At 38.4% G+C, this 17,516-nt stretch overlaps 1 protein-coding gene across 2 annotated transcripts in view; it reads right to left on the reverse strand.

Moving 5' to 3' along the window:
• Window positions 1-741: 741 nt before the first annotated feature.
• LOC124631441 (transmembrane protein 132E) overlaps window positions 742-17,516 on the reverse strand; it is an 87,680-nt gene continuing 70,905 nt past the window's right edge. The window contains exons 5-21 of one of the 2 annotated variants that reach the window (XM_047165839.1): window positions 11,206-11,349; window positions 10,649-10,823; window positions 10,138-10,286; window positions 9,354-9,549; window positions 7,430-7,602; window positions 6,964-7,132; window positions 6,393-6,665; window positions 5,999-6,130; window positions 5,846-5,886; window positions 5,352-5,559; window positions 4,747-5,041; window positions 4,348-4,450; window positions 4,129-4,247; window positions 3,754-4,046; window positions 3,607-3,681; window positions 3,311-3,468; window positions 742-2,757 (exon numbers count right to left, since the gene is read on the reverse strand). In XM_047165839.1, the coding sequence (XP_047021795.1) occupies window positions 2,743-2,757; window positions 3,311-3,468; window positions 3,607-3,681; window positions 3,754-4,046; window positions 4,129-4,247; window positions 4,348-4,450; window positions 4,747-5,041; window positions 5,352-5,559; window positions 5,846-5,886; window positions 5,999-6,130; window positions 6,393-6,665; window positions 6,964-7,132; window positions 7,430-7,602; window positions 9,354-9,549; window positions 10,138-10,286; window positions 10,649-10,823; window positions 11,206-11,349 (2,718 nt within the window). In that variant the 3' untranslated portion in view covers window positions 742-2,742. Of the gene's footprint in view, window positions 2,758-3,310; window positions 3,469-3,606; window positions 3,682-3,753; window positions 4,047-4,128; window positions 4,248-4,347; window positions 4,451-4,746; window positions 5,057-5,351; window positions 5,560-5,845; window positions 5,887-5,998; window positions 6,131-6,392; window positions 6,666-6,963; window positions 7,133-7,429; window positions 7,603-9,353; window positions 9,550-10,137; window positions 10,287-10,648; window positions 10,824-11,205; window positions 11,350-17,516 lie in introns of both variants that reach the window. The other variant, XM_047165837.1, reaches the window with a different exon arrangement.

Raw genomic sequence — 17,516 nt, forward strand, 5'->3', positions numbered from 1 at the left:
TTTTGTACATGAAGTACAGAAAAAGAAGAAGAAATAGAGAATTTTGGGTACATCCAAACATGGTGGTACTTTCGGAAAGATTAGGTACTGAAGGAACAGTTCCATACTAAACATTCAATTTTGAAACAACATCTTTTATTACTTGAATTAACATAGTTACATCGACCTCTGGCGCCATGATAATAGATCGCGTGCGTAACGTCCACCCCTAGCAAATCAGATTGCTGACTAAAGTGTGCGCCGTCTGCGTTAGCGCGCGTTGAAGCAAACGTTCAATTTTTTTCACACACTTTTTTTGCGGAGCGGCGCGCCGCGGCGCTGTGCAGTCTGCCCGAATTACACGGATTTTTGGTGCGCCGGACTTTTTGCGCGTCGTGTGTGATACTGTATATATAATTGCATAGGTTCTATTTTCACAGACTAAAAAGTGCGTCACGGATAGTCTGTCGTCTGCGCAGGGCCTTACAAATATTGAATTAATGGGTTATTTATATTAACTCCCTCATTGGTCGTGACTCCGGTTCGAGTGGTCGGCCCGAATTGCTTTGTGGGTTTTAGCAACTTTGACAGAGTTGGTCATTAATGGACCCGTGCATCAGAGAGTAGGTACTTTAATGTTGGTTCCGCGCCTGATCTCCAGTTGTGTTGGATTTCTTGATAGCTGCCATGGGTGGCAATTGGCTAGGATACCATTATTATTAACTTCTTAATGGGTGCATCTTCAATAAAATAAAACAAGTATCAATTAATAATGGTTTATTAAATTTGACATTTTCATGAAAGGATTTTCGTGACAAGCCTGTTTGCATACATGTATTAAACCTTGTAGCAATAATTACTTCATAAACTCCTTTCTTACAATTATGGCAAAAACTCAACAAAAACAAATGTATTACAGTAACAAATACTACAGCGTAGAGTACTTAGTATCTTATGACTCGTCCCTAACCTAACGACAAAAGCCAAACAACACACTATTAGTATTTTAGAGAGTATCATGGATCACGAATAGAGATGCAAGCTCTGTGCTCTACAGAACACCTTGCTTCCATCAGTTGCTAAAGAAAACAGTACAAGTTTTTGTCCATTGCTCCTATTATTACATTTAGGGTCACATTAATACACAATATAAGATCAAACATTTACTATTTAGTGTACAATTGTAACAGACATGAAACATCTCATCATATTGTGTGCAACTCTACTCTGTTCATATTATGTTAAGCAACTTCTACCACATATAATTTCTATTCTGCATTGTCATCTCCACCATAAGTACCTATAAATTATATAACGTCATAACAATATTTACAAAGCCTAATATACTAACTTACCAATTTACATTTTCAATAAATTAATGTGTTTACAATATCATACAAGCGTTACATTTATATATGATATGGCTTTTTATTTATAAAATAGACTGCATATAAAATCAATCCCTAGCAGTCATTTTATCACAACTTCAAACCATTTATTACTGACTTGTGAAATATTGGTACACTGAATATTCCATTATTACCTCAAACTGTTTGTTGCTATCATTATTATCTATATTGATAAATTAATAGATCAGTGCTTTCTGACGAAACGAAACTAATTTCCGTATTTAAATTTAATTAGGCTGACTATGTACCATAGCAATAAATTAATCGAACAGGTTCACATCAAATATCTTATAAGATTCTAGAGACAGAAAAGCCATTTCTGAAAGAGTGGAACAGTTTAGATTTGAGCAAATAAATTAGCTCAGATTAATTATAAGAATAATATATTTGACTAGTTCTGTATCTCTTATGCTATACTTAAATACTATATTCCCTAGAAACTGGCAATTTGCAGTCTTAATTATAATAACTATTGTGTTTATATCCAATACACGGTAGGCGGGAAATGAAAGTGATTTTTGCATCGAGAGATTTATAAAATAAATGCATTTTTAACTTTAACTTGCGTACATTAGCTAAGCTCTAAGTTAAGATAAAAGTGAGGTAGCGTTTTTACCTTCTAGTGGAAAAATATATACAGATCTAGAACGAATGCAACGTTTTTTGGTATGGGGAATATTACAATAGCGATATATCCTAAGGTTCACGAATCGTAGGCAAGGATATACGGCGCTTTAGTGTACAGCAATAAATTAGCCCGTTACCATGGAGATAGTAATATCAATATACAGACAAACCTCGCGTGAGTAATATTTATAATTTATTATATTCATTGACATATTATGAGTATTAACTACATGCACACAATTATCATTATTAGGTACTTTAAATATGTGCAGCTTTGTAGATGACTAGAGTAAATACGTTTAACGATAATATTATTATGTATAAAACAGTTACAATTTGTATATTTTCGATTTCGATCACTGCAAGGATCCACTTTGAGACACATATTGTATCGAGGATAGTACATTGACTGTCAACAACATTACTCGTAAGCTTCGCTCAGGTGCTCTAACAAGAATTTCAGTTGGGTTTTCATGAAATTGTTTTTGTGAGCGATGGAGTCGCACAGCAGTTGCGTGGGAGCGACTGCGTTGCCGTTGCTTACGTTCTCGTATATGTGCGCGTCCAGCGCGTTGTTGTTGTGCGAGTCAATGGTACTAGCCTCTAGCCCGGCTGCGCCGCACGTATCTGTGGGTGCATTGTATACGTCGATTGGCGGAGCTTTGATGATATGCTGATATTTAAACGTAGACAATATCTGCCGGATCTTTGCAATGATCTGCTCTACTCAGGCGTTTGATTCCTGCGAAAAATTTTAAAAATACATAAGTCAAAATTCTGCAGCAAAATCTATAGGGTACGAGATTTTCTAAAGAGAAATCGTGAAGTTTAGGGCTACTTTCTATGCTAGTGGTAAGAGTCAGCTGCTTTCTAGCATTCTACTTTGATGACAAAATAAATAATGGTTTGAAAGAGGTGAGAAGTGGAATGTTGTGTCTAGGCGATCACCCGAAATATCGAATTTGCTGCAGGGTGTGAAGTTAATGGATAGGTACTTAAAATGAATCTTAACAGGTATAATTAAGTGTTATAATACTGCACGGCATTCGTATGTATAGTCATATAAAAGGTAAGTACTCATATAAAATATTATCCTAATTTTCATATTAAATGCATCAAAATTGAGGCTCTATCATTCATAAGAAGGTACATCGAACATCGAGACAATAACATGATAGAACCGCGTCGGGCCGGCGTGTCGGCGAGACGCGAGATGCGTGGCAGCGGGTATCGATGCAAGCGACACAGCAACACTACACTAGAAGCATGGTGGGACGGTGTGGTGCGGTTTATACCTTGAGGTTGTGGAAATAATGCATGATCTGATCGTAGTCCATGTGTAGGTCGTCGAGGCCGAGCGAGTCGGCGGTGACGTCACGCGCGCCGTCCTCGCCGCGGGAGTACATCGGGTTGCCCACTATCGTGGCGCGCTTCACCTCCGGAGAGTTGCTCCCTGAGTTGTTCACATAACTCATTAGTTTCTTACTATCTCTGAGCCTATTTCATTTTTGGGGATCCGAACGTTCAAAGAAAAAGAAACCCTAATAGGATCATCAAGATTTATTTTTAATCCAAAATTGTTCAAGCTTACCTTTGTTCTTGTTGGCGGCATCAACGAAATCTCCTTTTGATCTATTTTTGTGCCTCATTTGTACTTCGGGTAGGCCTGTAAAATGTTCAGCTCATTAACATCTGAAGGCTGACTTTAACGTAACAGTTGATCCAAAAATATATTTACCAATTCCAGAGTCGTGCATGTAGTCGGGGCTTTCGGGCTTCGCGAATGTTCGTCGCGAGTCATCAGTGCCTCTATTGAGGCCCACAATCTCTCTGTAGTCTTTATTCTCCATCACTAGAGGAGCGTCGTTATCGAATTCAAATAGTCGTGCGCAGTCGTCCTTGTCAGTTAGCTTTTCCACTGGGTTATCTTCGAGGTCGTTTCTAAGGGGAGCCGGGTTTGAATCGCGTTTGTAATCTTTCATGTCTCGGTTCAATAGGTAGGGGGAGTCCAGTTTGTTCAAATCAATAATTCTGAAATCAAAACACCACTATTAATATCTTCGTCTACATAGAGTTTAATACTTTTCGATGTATTTAGAAAATGTGTGTTTACCGGTCTGAGCGGCGGCCATTTTCTGGAGATCGTCGGGACTCGTAATCGCGGTCATGCTTCTTCTGATGATTTCGGGAATGGTTTCGTCTGGTTGGCGGCATGACTGTCTCGGGCAAAATCTGTAATTTTATCACATCATATTTTAGTATCGAGAAGATATATTTTCAAAGACTGCTATGTTCCAGTGGGTTTTCAAACAAGATTATAAGGATATCTTACTTTGGGGTTCCGTGGCGGCACTGGTATTTGGGGTTGCGGGGTTGACGAGTTCCTATGCGGGGGGACGGGAGGTCGGTAGTCGTCTGTGTTGTTGGCATCCGTCCTGCAGACCAAATGGAGTAAATTATACCATAATTATTACATTAATGCACAGAGAAACTACTAAGCGCAAAGCGGTCACAGAAACAGGTTTTACGACAAATGACAGAGGCAACATTGAGCGTGCAAGTTCAGTTTGAAATAGACAATGTTTAGAAAGTTCTATATATTTTGTGCAAGAAAGTACGGTTAATTAAAATTTATTGTTAATAAGAAAACAGATATGGACAACACTTGTAAGAAAACACACTGATACAAAGATACATAAAGTGCAGAGCGTAATAAACAAAAATGACTTACTGCCAGTGTCCGTCGCCGGAATGATGGCGAGTATGACGGGCCGGCTTCTTGCAATACGTCGTGGTGTCAATGACCTTCTTATCATTCTGCGAGGGCAGTTCAATGGAGTTGGGGTTGTCGAAGCTGGTCACCATGACGTTCCCGTTCTCCCGGATCGCATCCTCAGGGTCCACGTAGTTGTAATTCAGAGGATTGGCGGTAATCCTCATTTCGGTGTTGCCGTTGTCAGTCTGTGGTTGTGTTGAGTTCCTGTTCGCAGGGTGACGGTTGCCGTTCCTCTCGATTGTGGCCCGTCCTGGAAAATTGAAAGCTTCATTTTTGACTCAATTATTGAGTGTATTTAGGGTTATCGGCATTTATCTAACTGTTTAAATCAATCTGGTATTTTTGCAGAGGTTAACTTTTAAGAAAGGAGAGAAATAACAATAATATGTCTTTCAAGGATTTGAACTTTAGAGAAGGCAGGTATTATTTACTTTGCACGGTCATAAAACATGTTCTAAGTAAGTATAGAATGAATATTTTAAAAACTACTGAGAGAACTACGTAAACATTTCAGTGCCACATATATCACACAGTGCAATACTGTCATAATAAAATCTTACCCAGCCACACCCAATCATGGGCGTTAGTAGTGGACTCCCTCGAAGGCTTGTCTCTCGCGAGTCCTAACGTTGTGCCGACTAGACCGGCGACCTGCAAGCGACCCGCTTCAGCGACGCCAGTAGGACCGCCTCGAGTCCCGGAGATTGCACGCTCCCCACCCGTCGGCTTAACTCGGCTTGCGTATACAACGCATGATACTACGAATACCTGGAAATAAGTTCTGGTGTTATTTATGTAGCAAAATGGAAGTCGCATCTGTATGCTGTGGTGTTTTAGTCCAACTACTAAAGTTTATCTACCTTGAGGTGAGCTCATGAGAGCTGAATATAAAGGGGTGAAATAGGGTGTTAAGGTATAGTTGTTGGCCTAGTTTTTATTCATAGGAATTTGTCGTTAATAATGTTTAAAAACACCGAAAGTTAAAAGATAGGTACCCACATAATTAAAAAAATAATAGATCAGTAGTAACTAAAACTTTACTAAAATAACTTACCACAATAGCGAAGCAGAATGCACCGAGTACCACGTAAATTCCTGTAAATAAAAAGAAAACACAAATTAGCATTATCATCTAAAATAATAGATTCATTCATCACTGTCACCTACGTTGTAAATTAAATAATATATATTTTATCGCAACACTAACCAATGACAACAGAAGTCTGTGGAGTCTGGTGCTGGGAGTGCGGCGCTGGGTTGTTGCGGTAGATAGAGTTGTATTGCTGCGCTTGCGCAATCGTGGGCTCGTGGTTGTTCTCGTCTTTGAACGATGGGTAACCTGAAACATGGGCAGAAAATACTCTTAGGTACAAAGGTATGTAATACTATCTATACCAAAAAGGGTAAGCAAAAATAAGGCTGAAAGCCCACGACAGAATTTTTGTAGGACGTTTTTACTAGGATTATCTGACCGACATAAAGGTCGTGTACGTTGCTCTATTGTAACAATTTGTTTTATTTTTCTACTACAAAAAATTGGTCACCGACTATCGGACATGGGCAGCCTAAGGAAGTCTTGATTTCAAATAAGGAAAACTTACCTTTAAGAATATCCCCAAGCTCAGCCATCCCGCTTCTCATACCACCCCTCGCCATGATATCATCATTCTGAGGAGTATCAGGTCTTTGCGGAGCATCCCCACCACTGAAGTCGACATCCACACTAGCAGCCGCGGTAGCTATGGCTCCAGGTATGTTCTTGATATTAGCTGGAGTCTTGGTATCGCCTTTACCAGGGAGGGCCACGCGACGGAGTGGACCCGTACGGCATTGTTCGGGGGTTAGCAATGTTACTCGAAGAAGTTCTCCACTACCTATAATGGAAGATACGGTATTAAGATATATTGTCAAAAATATGGATCATATAATGATATTTGTAGGCTGTTTAAAAACGGCAAAACATGAAGGATCTTATTGATTGTATCTCCTTAACACCTTGTATACTTAATTGTGTTTTACAAATATCTTTTATAGACGTGATTCTAGGTATTTCTCAAGTATCAAACTTGAGAAATTTGAGGCAGCAGTTGGAACCGTCAACTAAACGACTTCCAATACATCAGCTAGAGACTTTTTAAAAGCAAAGTTTTTTTATATAAGTCTTTAACATACCTTCGCCAACAGCAATAACTCGAGGATGTCGGGACGCGTACATTGGTGCGAAGGCCACCACCTCAGGGTCGAGGCTTTCCACCACCAGATAGTAGTCTGAGACTGCCACATCACGCAACGCTGTGTGACTGCCGTCCGAAAACTCCAAGTCAATGTCCAATAAGCCTTCCTGGAATATGAAGGAAATATTTGTAAATACATTTTGACTGTATGGAACACATGTTCTTATGATGATTAGATAAACTCGGTAGGTAGGTAGGTACTACAGATCCACGTAAGACGTCTTTTTATGGATCGATTTTAGGAATTCATAGGTATGCCAACAAGGCTGGCACAAACTCCCTCAAATATTGTAACTGCTGCCATTTCGCTATGCAGCCAGATAGTCCAGTTCACGGGACCCAATACATGTAACCTATTGATTTTATTCTAAGATTCCTTAAAACGTAAAAGTCATTCAACAAACCTGATATTGTGCTGTAAGTCGCCTAGTGACTGTGGTTTCGGACACATATCCGTTCTCGATGGCCGTGTCGGGCGATATGTTCAGCTGAAGTCCTGAGATGACGCGGACAAGTAGCCTCGAGATTGACACCTTGTCGTTCCCCACGCGTACTTCTCGGAGACCGATCACTCGTCCTGAGAAATATAATTATGTAAATATTTTGTTTCTAGTATCTGTTCCATCTTTATTCTGAGATATCTAAAAGAAAACTAAATTAAGTCGAGTTCTTAATGCTTCGCCGACTTTCTAACGATAAACTAAAATACATATTGACATTTACTCGCTTTAGTAAATATAAACGTCTAAATCTATAAACAGCTCTAACTATTTCAATTTATAGAGCTATTTATCTGTAAATAAATCCGTCAGATGTCTAAGTTAAACCGCTTAGAAAGGCTATTCAGAAGTAAGTTTAACTCAGCGGATTCTTATCTCGCCTAGACCGACAAGTTTTAAATCTGACAGTTTTCGGGCGAATTGCCGTCTATGGATAATTCTAGCATTCAGTAGTCACGAAGATGTTGGGAAGCTCCAATTGGAGATTGACACGATAAAATGAAGTCGACTATTTACTTTATGACTACGTCCAGTCTAGTTAGGAGCCTTATGTCTTCATAGATAGTGTAAAAGGACGTGCTTATGACTATATTCTTTATTTTATCAATACTACGTTTACAATAGGACACTTAGATATAAACACCTAAGTAGGTATGTGGCATATAATTTTCGATGCCGAGGATATAACATCGTTTTCCTTTTACTCGAAAATAGAAAAAGAATATTACTGTAATAACTAGGAAGCTTACACTCCTTTATTTCAGCTCAGGCGAACGGATAAGTAATCATATCTAGCTGTTATTAATCATAAGGTTCTTGATTAATTAGTCATAATAATCCTCGTTATTTTCCTAAACTAATATGAACCTATTATGTTGTAGGTTGGTTCGATTGCATCGAGTTCCACACGTATTCTCTTATAATATTCGGGTGTCATTATCTACTTATTAGCCTATTTACTCCACTGCTAAAGAGGGAAGTTAAAAAATTTAAGATTAACCTCCCCATCATCATCCTCCGAGCCTTTTCCCAATCATGTTGGGGTCGGCTTCCAGTCTAACCGGATTCAGCTGAGTACCAGTGCTTAACCTCCCCACTCAGAGACAATTAATGGTTACTTAAGCCATTCCTTAGTGAAGGATTTGTATGACCTTCCGCCACTAAGGAGTGACTTAAGTAATCATTAAATTTCTCTGAGTGTGGGGGTCTATTTTTAAGAACTAAAACAATATCTATCTAGACACAAGAACACACTAAATAAGTATTAATAAGTATTATACAGGCCTTTGTTAATGAATTGTTATCGAACATTTTTCTAAAGGTTATCGTTGGGATGTTTCCATCAACGTAAGGCGTGATCTCTGACGCATTTCTCTCGCTAAGAATATCACAACAACAGACCTGACGTTATCCGTTCGTTAATTATGCTTAATTAAAACTTATCTTAATACAGTGGGTATAAATAGGATGTCAGCTGAGCACGATATTATTTCTTCTTTACCTACCTAGTAAAAAGAGCCGGGCTGAGAATACTACCTTAAGAAATACCGCAATAGGCAAGGGGCAGTGATGTGCCATCGTCACCAAAACCGTATTGTTGATAATTTTAATTTGAGACTCGGAACTAGATGAGCGTGTTTGCGCGCAATCCTATTTACCTACCCTATTTTAGAGTTAAGTAATTGATAAGATAATGTGAAAGCTTTAACGAAGTAAGTACATATAAAACTCAAGCATAATTACCTAGGGACTCTTTTTTCTTCTATAGCTTTTATATTATAGTAGGTACCTTCACAGAAAATAATACAGGAAAAGAAAAACTAATTACCAGTAATAGGCGACAGCACTTGCACTTCAGTGCGGCCGGTACTGCGTCCTTGCAGCACCCGACCTCGCAGCGACGCGATCCGAGGGTCGGACACCCGCGTCAGCACGAGCTCCGTGACCTTCAGCCACGTACGACGAGACACGAAGTACGACACGCGACCAGAATCGTGGTCCTTCGCCAAGAAACGTGCGTACACCTACATAAGGAAAATCAACATTTAAACTCCTCAAATGTCACGCAAAATGGGCAACCTTTTCAATATAAAAGGTCCACCCACGGTAACTCCGCCAATTAGCGTGATTGCGAACTCACTGCTATTAACTGTTACTTTTGGTACCTGAATTTGAAGCGTTGGCGTTGGTGCTATTAAGTCCTTGCTTGCTATTAGCTACCCACTTCATTTGTAGCACGGTAATTATTATTGTAAATTAAAAAAGGGTTGCCATTTACCTGCTACTTGCCTACTTGTAAAATGAATTGCAGTATTGTATGGTTACAAAAGGCAAATTGTAGGCACACTGTTACTTGTCAACTTTAACTAGCAGTTTATAGCTTTTCAGGCATTCACCTTTAGGAAATTTCAACCTACATAACACGAACAAAAACCAGCAGTGGCTCGTAGAATTCTTGAGCCTGGTATGACATTTTTAAGCGACTCAGATTGCACATTGAAACACTACAGGACTTTATTATTAAATCTGTATCACTAAAGTACTTTCCAAAATATTGAAGGTTTATTTTAGACGCAAAAAACCTGGCTTGCCTATAATTAAAGGACCCTTACCTCAACGTTACTCTGTTGGTACCGCAGTCGGCACGAGCGCTGTTCAGACAGCGAGTTGGTATTGTCTGGCCTGGCGCCGCCCCAACCCCTCGCCGACAGTGACCGCTTTGCCCGGTCCTTCGTGTTCGCGTCATCGGGGACTTTCCAACCTAAATCAAACATTCATATTAATGAATAAATAAGAATAACGTGTAAGCTATAAGTAGGTACCTATAGCTTACACGTATATTGTGTAATATTTGAATAAGAGTTAAGTACGTTAAAGGCTTTGTCAAAAGGCTTTATCTTTTAGTCACGTTTTTATTTGGTTTTCAATACAAGCATAAAACCCTAGCCTTAAGTGCTTTTAGCCTTTTTTCCAAAAAAATATATAAACAGCTTTTGGTTTTCACATTTCAAGGTGAAACAACATTATGCAAGCCTGTTCAATAAATCGCTAACAATCAATCGAACAAATGCAAAATAACAATACTGCAAGCAGACACAATAACCGCCCACAAACGATGTTTACCTTTGATTTGTGACAGCCGGTTGTCATCGACGTCGATCTCTAGAGGGTATTCGGGCATCCAGACGGTGAACCGAGCTAGGCCAGTGTAAGTACCATACTTGACAATGACTGACGCGTTTGAAGAGCCCCGGATTTCTGAACCGTCGACGTACACTGAACTGCATGATGATGATACCTGGGTATGAGGTAGAATGATTTAGTAAATGAGATATAGGGTTGACCCAGCTATGAAGTTTTATCGATAAAAAATTTCGTAATAAAGGGAGGCTACATGACAGGTACTTGTATATAGATGATGTTGTTTTAGATGGATTGTTTTTCGAGGAATTTAAAAGCATCGTGTTTTGATAGGCCTCAGCCTCCAGGCTATCGTGTTAGTCCAAAACAAATTGATGGAAAGATAAAACTTAAGAAGACCTAATTTGGCCTTTGAACCGTGTTTATTAGATTGCCTTTCAAATACATTTTCTAGAAAATATTACAAGTACCTAATCTTAAAAAATAATTCGTGGAAACTAATCATAATATTTTTCCTTATATTTATTTTGTTTCCATACCTTTAGTACGCTTTCATCCTCGGAATGGCAGGAGCTCTGCAGAGTGACATCAGCAACCTGGCCAGCTTGTGAGACGATCAGCACCTTCATAGCTTGAGACACCTGACGACCTGTTAGTACTGCGGTGTTCAGGACCTCCCAGTTCTATAAGAAACAAGCCTTTTAAACAACTGGGAACAGACCCCAGTGTCCTATTATTTTACATGACTTGCAATTGATGCGATGCAGTAATATGGGCAATGGGATGTTGTAACATCGAAAAAAGGTGATGATGATTAGGTTTGTGGAAATACTAAGTCCATGGAGTTTCTTGCCGGTTCTTCTCCATGAGATCAACTTATCATTAACATCAGGCTTTTTATAACATCCTGTAGGTATATTTGAGCTAGGCAACCCTTTACCTTTTAAGTATATTTGAATTAAAAGATTTTGACTTTGATTTCGCATTGGCCATATAATCTAAACAAATCAATTAGCGACTTAACTAAGGCTTTAATTCCGTCACAATAACAATAGCAGTTTTAAAATACACCACCTCAGAAATGTGTTGTTCCACCTTATACAAAACTGACTCAGCATTTGTTTAATGTAACAAAATCTCTGCTTTTGATACATGACACCCTTTCTTCCGCAGTTCCGGGTTTATGCCCTACCCTGTTTTATGTTATTTGCATGTTTTCAACTGCAAATAACTTGAGCCATATAAACACAGAATCGTGGACACGGGAAATGTTTAGTAACAGAACAGAGTACCCATTTTAAAGCTTTTCATATTGTCCCATATAGTATACGGGCTCCATATTATGACCTCACAACAACGCTTATAACCATCACATTTCATTATCATAGAACGCAGGTAGCTAGATATTTATATGAGTATTAAAAAATACTGGCTACTCGTTATCGTAAAGACAGGCAAGAGAAAAAGAACAAAATAAAAATACGTAAATGTATAAAAGTAATGGTGATAAAAAATCCATTACCTACTGAAAGTACCTAATCAGTTGATTAACACTTGTAAATCTGAACCTGGAGATCGTTAAAGAGTACGATAGAAAGCCCGCCCTGAACATTAGTAATTAATTTGACGATGGATTAAGCGCTCTTATCACCATTCATAGATAGCTTTGGGTAATAAATAACGTGACCTAAAGAGCTAATCAAGTAGTAAGGTTACTGTCCTTTATTTCCTAACCGTGTTTGCCTCTAAGCAATTGAATACAGGTTTTATAGGTGACACTAGACACAAGGTAATTGAGTCTCCGAATAATTGGCTGCTGTCTATTAATCGCCAGCTACAATAGTGTGGTCTCACATACAAAACACTCGATCACTCACGTCGTAATTTAATTGCTTTAATCATCTAGTTGGGCGGCAGACAAGGAGCGAGCGTTCATCCGTCAGTGAGCAGATATGAAGAGGCCCACTCCAGCTCCAAGCGCCCGCGGCCCGAGTTAATGGCTCCACGCTAATATTGAGATAAACTAATTGCTTTATAAATATTATTCTGTAACTTCATTTAAAGCCGCACCGCTGGGACCGCACACGTTGCTGACGTATGAAAATTATACGGGCGCCCGAACAATGTGTTTGTCTGCCTCACGAGTGCCACAACCCGACTCCCTGATTTAATAGAACGTTCCAAATTAAATTAACGACGAATTCGTGTTACAAGAAATGAAAAAAAGCCAAATTGCTTCAAAAGATAATAAAGGTGGATCGTATTCTTGAAGTTAGATGTAATTTAAATGTTAAAAGATTTCGTTGATCCTTAAATTCATATTGCGACAGACTAATGGCCGTAAAATCATTTCGCAAAGAATAGAACGATTATCGTTAAATAATATTAGGTACTAGCTGTTGCCCGCGACTTCGTCTGCGTGGGCAATTTGGAATTGTCAAAATACTACTTATGCCGTAGCGTAGGTGTATTCTTTTACATAACAATATAATTAGGATTACCACTTAGCAGCAGCACGGGTTGATCAATCAAGGTGGTGTCGACGGTGTGTGACTATTTATCTAAACAAAAGAAGTAAAGTTTGTGACGTTGAGGAAATCTCTGGATCTAGTCAACCGATTTGGAAAATTATTCCGTAATTCTCACATAAAACAAAGGTCTGACAAAGTTGTCATTTGTACATTTTCTGCAGCAGCTGCGACAAATCAGGAGCCAGAAAGTCTGTCAAACAGTTTTACTTACCACGGATAACGCGGTGTCTAGTTCACTGGGTTGAAGAGATCAGATAGGCACTCCAAGTAAACATTGGTACTCAAAAAGATTCGGTTTGACTGGAAGCCAACACCCACACAATTGAGGAATAGCTGGGTGGTTGATGACTGAGTCATCAGGCAAGCGCATAGTTTCACTACTTGTATTTTGGGGATTTTCTGTGCACTCACTCACTATGTTATGTTGGAATTCCACCGAAATGTTTGCATTAGTTCACGATCAGGTAAAGTATACGTCCGAGAGAGTAAGTCCAATTCGTGTGTTGGCACTTGAAGCCTGCAGTTCTTCCAAGATTTTCAAAATGTACGCTCGCAATTTGTCATTTCTTGGTGGAGCCAGCAGATCAGAAGAAACATAAGTGCTGTGTATACTGTGCGTCACTACTGCACAACGGTAAAATTTCGTCTTTATAAATAGCACAAACGTTCGCTCTCTTGCGGAGGACGTTTAAATACCATATTATGTGTCACACGTAGGTAAACAGGACAACAGTATATTATCATCGAACCGCTTTCAAAGATCTGATGAGCGAACAGACCAGAACCAGAAGAAAAAAAAAGACACATATATTTGCAAACAAATTGAAAAAACTTCTCCTAAGCAAATGCTACTATAGCGTCAAAGAATACCTTGACGATAAAAAGATAGTCGAATGAATAACTTGTGTTTTCCTAATCTACTATTGCATCTACTACTGTAATTAGACTTTCTAGCCTTCTTTTGCTGTACCCTAACAGGGTCCATAATATGTACCTAGCTTTAAGCCCCTTGTAACATCTTTATAACTTTATGGTATGCAAATAAATATGAATATGAATATGAATATGAACTGACTTGATCGCCTCGAGAAAATCAGAGCTCTATGAAGCGATCATTCGCTTTGATTCCTACTGCTATTGTGGTTTCTGAAAATGTATTCAATTAACCAACGATGAATATAATTCTTAGCCAGCCGACTCTTTTGACTTCTCGAAAATCATAACGATGGTTTTTGTGCAATGCACAAACGGAAATTCGATATACTACACATTCGATATTCACACTTCTACAGAATTGATATTAAAAGGTTTGACAACGGGCTATAGTAGCGTAGTTAAACTAACTGAAACAATTTTAGTGATCCTTCAATAAAGTTAGAGAAGCGGGTGTGCATGATGAACATTAAGAGTTGGTAAATACGTGATGATGATGACCTAATTCATTACTATTCTAATTTGTTCATGTACCACAAAACTCAAGTTAAGGTGGAGAAAAGGATTACCAAGCTCCCAAAGGCCTGGGCATTTGAAACACGTTGCATGGCATCCTGGAAAGTTACGTAATTCTCAGCCATCAGTTTGAGCAGTGTGAGGGAGTGTCAGGCTTTGGCCCTAGTGGGCCTCACAGGGGTTTGCTGAATCTCCTCGAGGGGCGCGTGAAATAACGGGTCTCCCAGAAGCCGGAAGGTCGATGACCCACTCAAAACTAATCGCTCACGCCTACGGTGGCCGGGAGTCGTCTCTCGACATCCGGCTTTCGTGGTGTCTTACCGCAGTGGCTGGAATGAGAGTTGGGAATTTTCAGTCGCTCCGCCGCCTCATTCTTTGTCATCCCATTTCTTCTCGCTCCAGATCATGGTTTAAACCGGGGCCGGGTGCGATAGGTCGCACAGTCCGCACAGTGGTGAGATCCGGGCGCCACCTCCATGAGATCAGAGTTGGGAATGTATGTTTGCAAAAACTAATAGAACATTTAGCTTAAACACGTTTGATAGTAATTCTGTCTTAGTAACTGAATAATATAAATGATATAAACGTAGCTATATAAAAGATGTTTTTTTAGACTCAGTCCGTGGGTCTGACTGTGACTGTTCGTAATTGTAAACGGTGTATTTGTGATATAATTCTTAGCTCGATGATTTGTGATCAGGAGTTGAAAGCAAGTATGTCTCTGGCCTGCGACGCGTAATTTGTACGTTTTCAGAACGAACGAACTCTTGTCTTCTGTTGACATCTTGTTGACATATTGTGACAGGTAGTTATTCCCATTGATGTTAATTTTAGAAGTGACACAATGTTTTCGGTCGTATTTTGCCTACATTTTTTATTACTCAAAAAGTGTATTAATAAGGACCTTCTATTTATATGTAAGTGAATTCAAAATAATGTAATATATTAAAACCAGGAACTTATTTTTAAGGATGTTTGAATATTAATTACAATGTTTTTTTTATAATAATAAAATCTTAGACTCGCAATGCACTTTCAGTGTGATGCATGTTTGTTATTGGATGAAATGAATGGATATTCATGTTTATGAGAGGTATAGCTTATATTATGTCAGAACAACATATGTAGACTTTTTAAGAATGTGGGGAAGTTCATAATTTCTTCGGGACGTGGGTACCGCTTCCCATGGGAACTACTGCCCGCACCGGGATAAAATATACCCTATGTTACTCGCAGATAATGTAGCTTTCTAATGGTGAAAGAATTATAAAAATGTCCCTGATGATGCGCTGATATTTCTTGTAGTGTTTTTATAGTAGCAAAATACACAAGTTGTCATATATTTTTTTCTTGAAAGTAAGAACATACCATGACAAAGTGAAGTCTGTTTTCATTGATATTTTACCTACTACCAGTTTTATGGCACATCTGTTTCTGCATGATTTTCTTCATCTATAATTTTAGGATATCATTTCTTTAAATTCAGTTTTTTGCTCAAGTTACTTATAAAAGCGTTATTTTTTATGTAAAGATAGATAATAGGCCGATAAACTTACAAAGTTCAACATTCAAATATGTGTCATTATTGCACCCGCTGTTGCAGAAACGTTAACAGAAATTATCGTTCATTGCTCATCCCCCGTAGGTGATAGCGTGATAATATATATCCTATATGTTGAACAGGCTCCCAGGTAATATTCATGCAAAATTTGATTTAAATCTATGCAGTACTTTTCGAGTTCAGTGAGACCAAACATACAGACAAACAGACAAACAGACAAACAGACAAAAATTCTAAAAACTATATATTTGGGTTCAGAATCGATAATAGATCACCCTCCAAGTATTCTTTTTAAAAAATATTCAATGTACAGTTTTGACTTTCCTATCATTTTATTATATGTATAGATAATAAATCGCGTCTTTTGTAACTGAGAAAGTTTTTTTGCGGACTGTATTGATAATAAAGATTTATTTTATGTAATATCAATTCAAAGTTATGATTATGAGACAGAAGAATAGCAATCGATGAATAATTCACATAATTTTGTAAGTGAATGGTAAACAGTTATTTGAAATATGAGGAAGGCGAATAAAGCGCGTGTGAGGAGTTGCGACGGACAGTGGGCGCGGTGGGCGGCTACGACCCACCATAGCCTCCATTAGCTCGCGATAAAGCTCCCATTACACCACTTCATTCATACTAAGAGTGTACCATTAAAAGTTAATCTCAGCTATTTCGAATAATCACGGCCATAACAGACTTAATAATGTTTCAGAAATTAAATATTATTTCGAAGAAATATTTCTGTAACTATATATTTCGTATGAAAGCTCATTGGTGTTTATAAACTCAAAAATAATTACTGCGTAGTATATTTGACGGTTCAGGTCACAAACAGTCGTCCGCTACGTGCCTCTCTCATAAAAACCTTTGCAACCCAATAAAGATATCGTTTATAGTAATAAAAGAGGCGCCCTTCATTCCATTAATTACTAAGAAAATACCTTTCAGTTAATTTATCGCTACAATCGATGTCTCAATAAATTGTTGATTTCGAGCAGCTGTCTCTATATAATAGTCGAATAATCGAGTGGGTGTCTGTGATTGTAATCACTATTCGCATTTATAATACAGATATGTTAAACGGAAAGTAAGATAAAATTGTAGAGGTGTTAGCATCCGTTAATCGTAGTAAATTGGTAGGTAGACAGTTTATAAGAACATCCGTCTTCAAAGTGTTATACTTTCACCAAAGGTTGATAAAATTTTAAACAAGAAAGAGCAAGCCTTGAATATTCCTATAAATGTCTTCAACGTGCCATAAATTCTGTTTGAATTAATTTTATGTAAAATAGCGAAGACAATA

The sequence above is a fragment of the Helicoverpa zea genome, chromosome 6 (genome assembly GCF_022581195.2).
Source record: "Helicoverpa zea isolate HzStark_Cry1AcR chromosome 6, ilHelZeax1.1, whole genome shotgun sequence".
Lineage (NCBI taxonomy): Eukaryota > Metazoa > Arthropoda > Insecta > Lepidoptera > Noctuidae > Helicoverpa > Helicoverpa zea.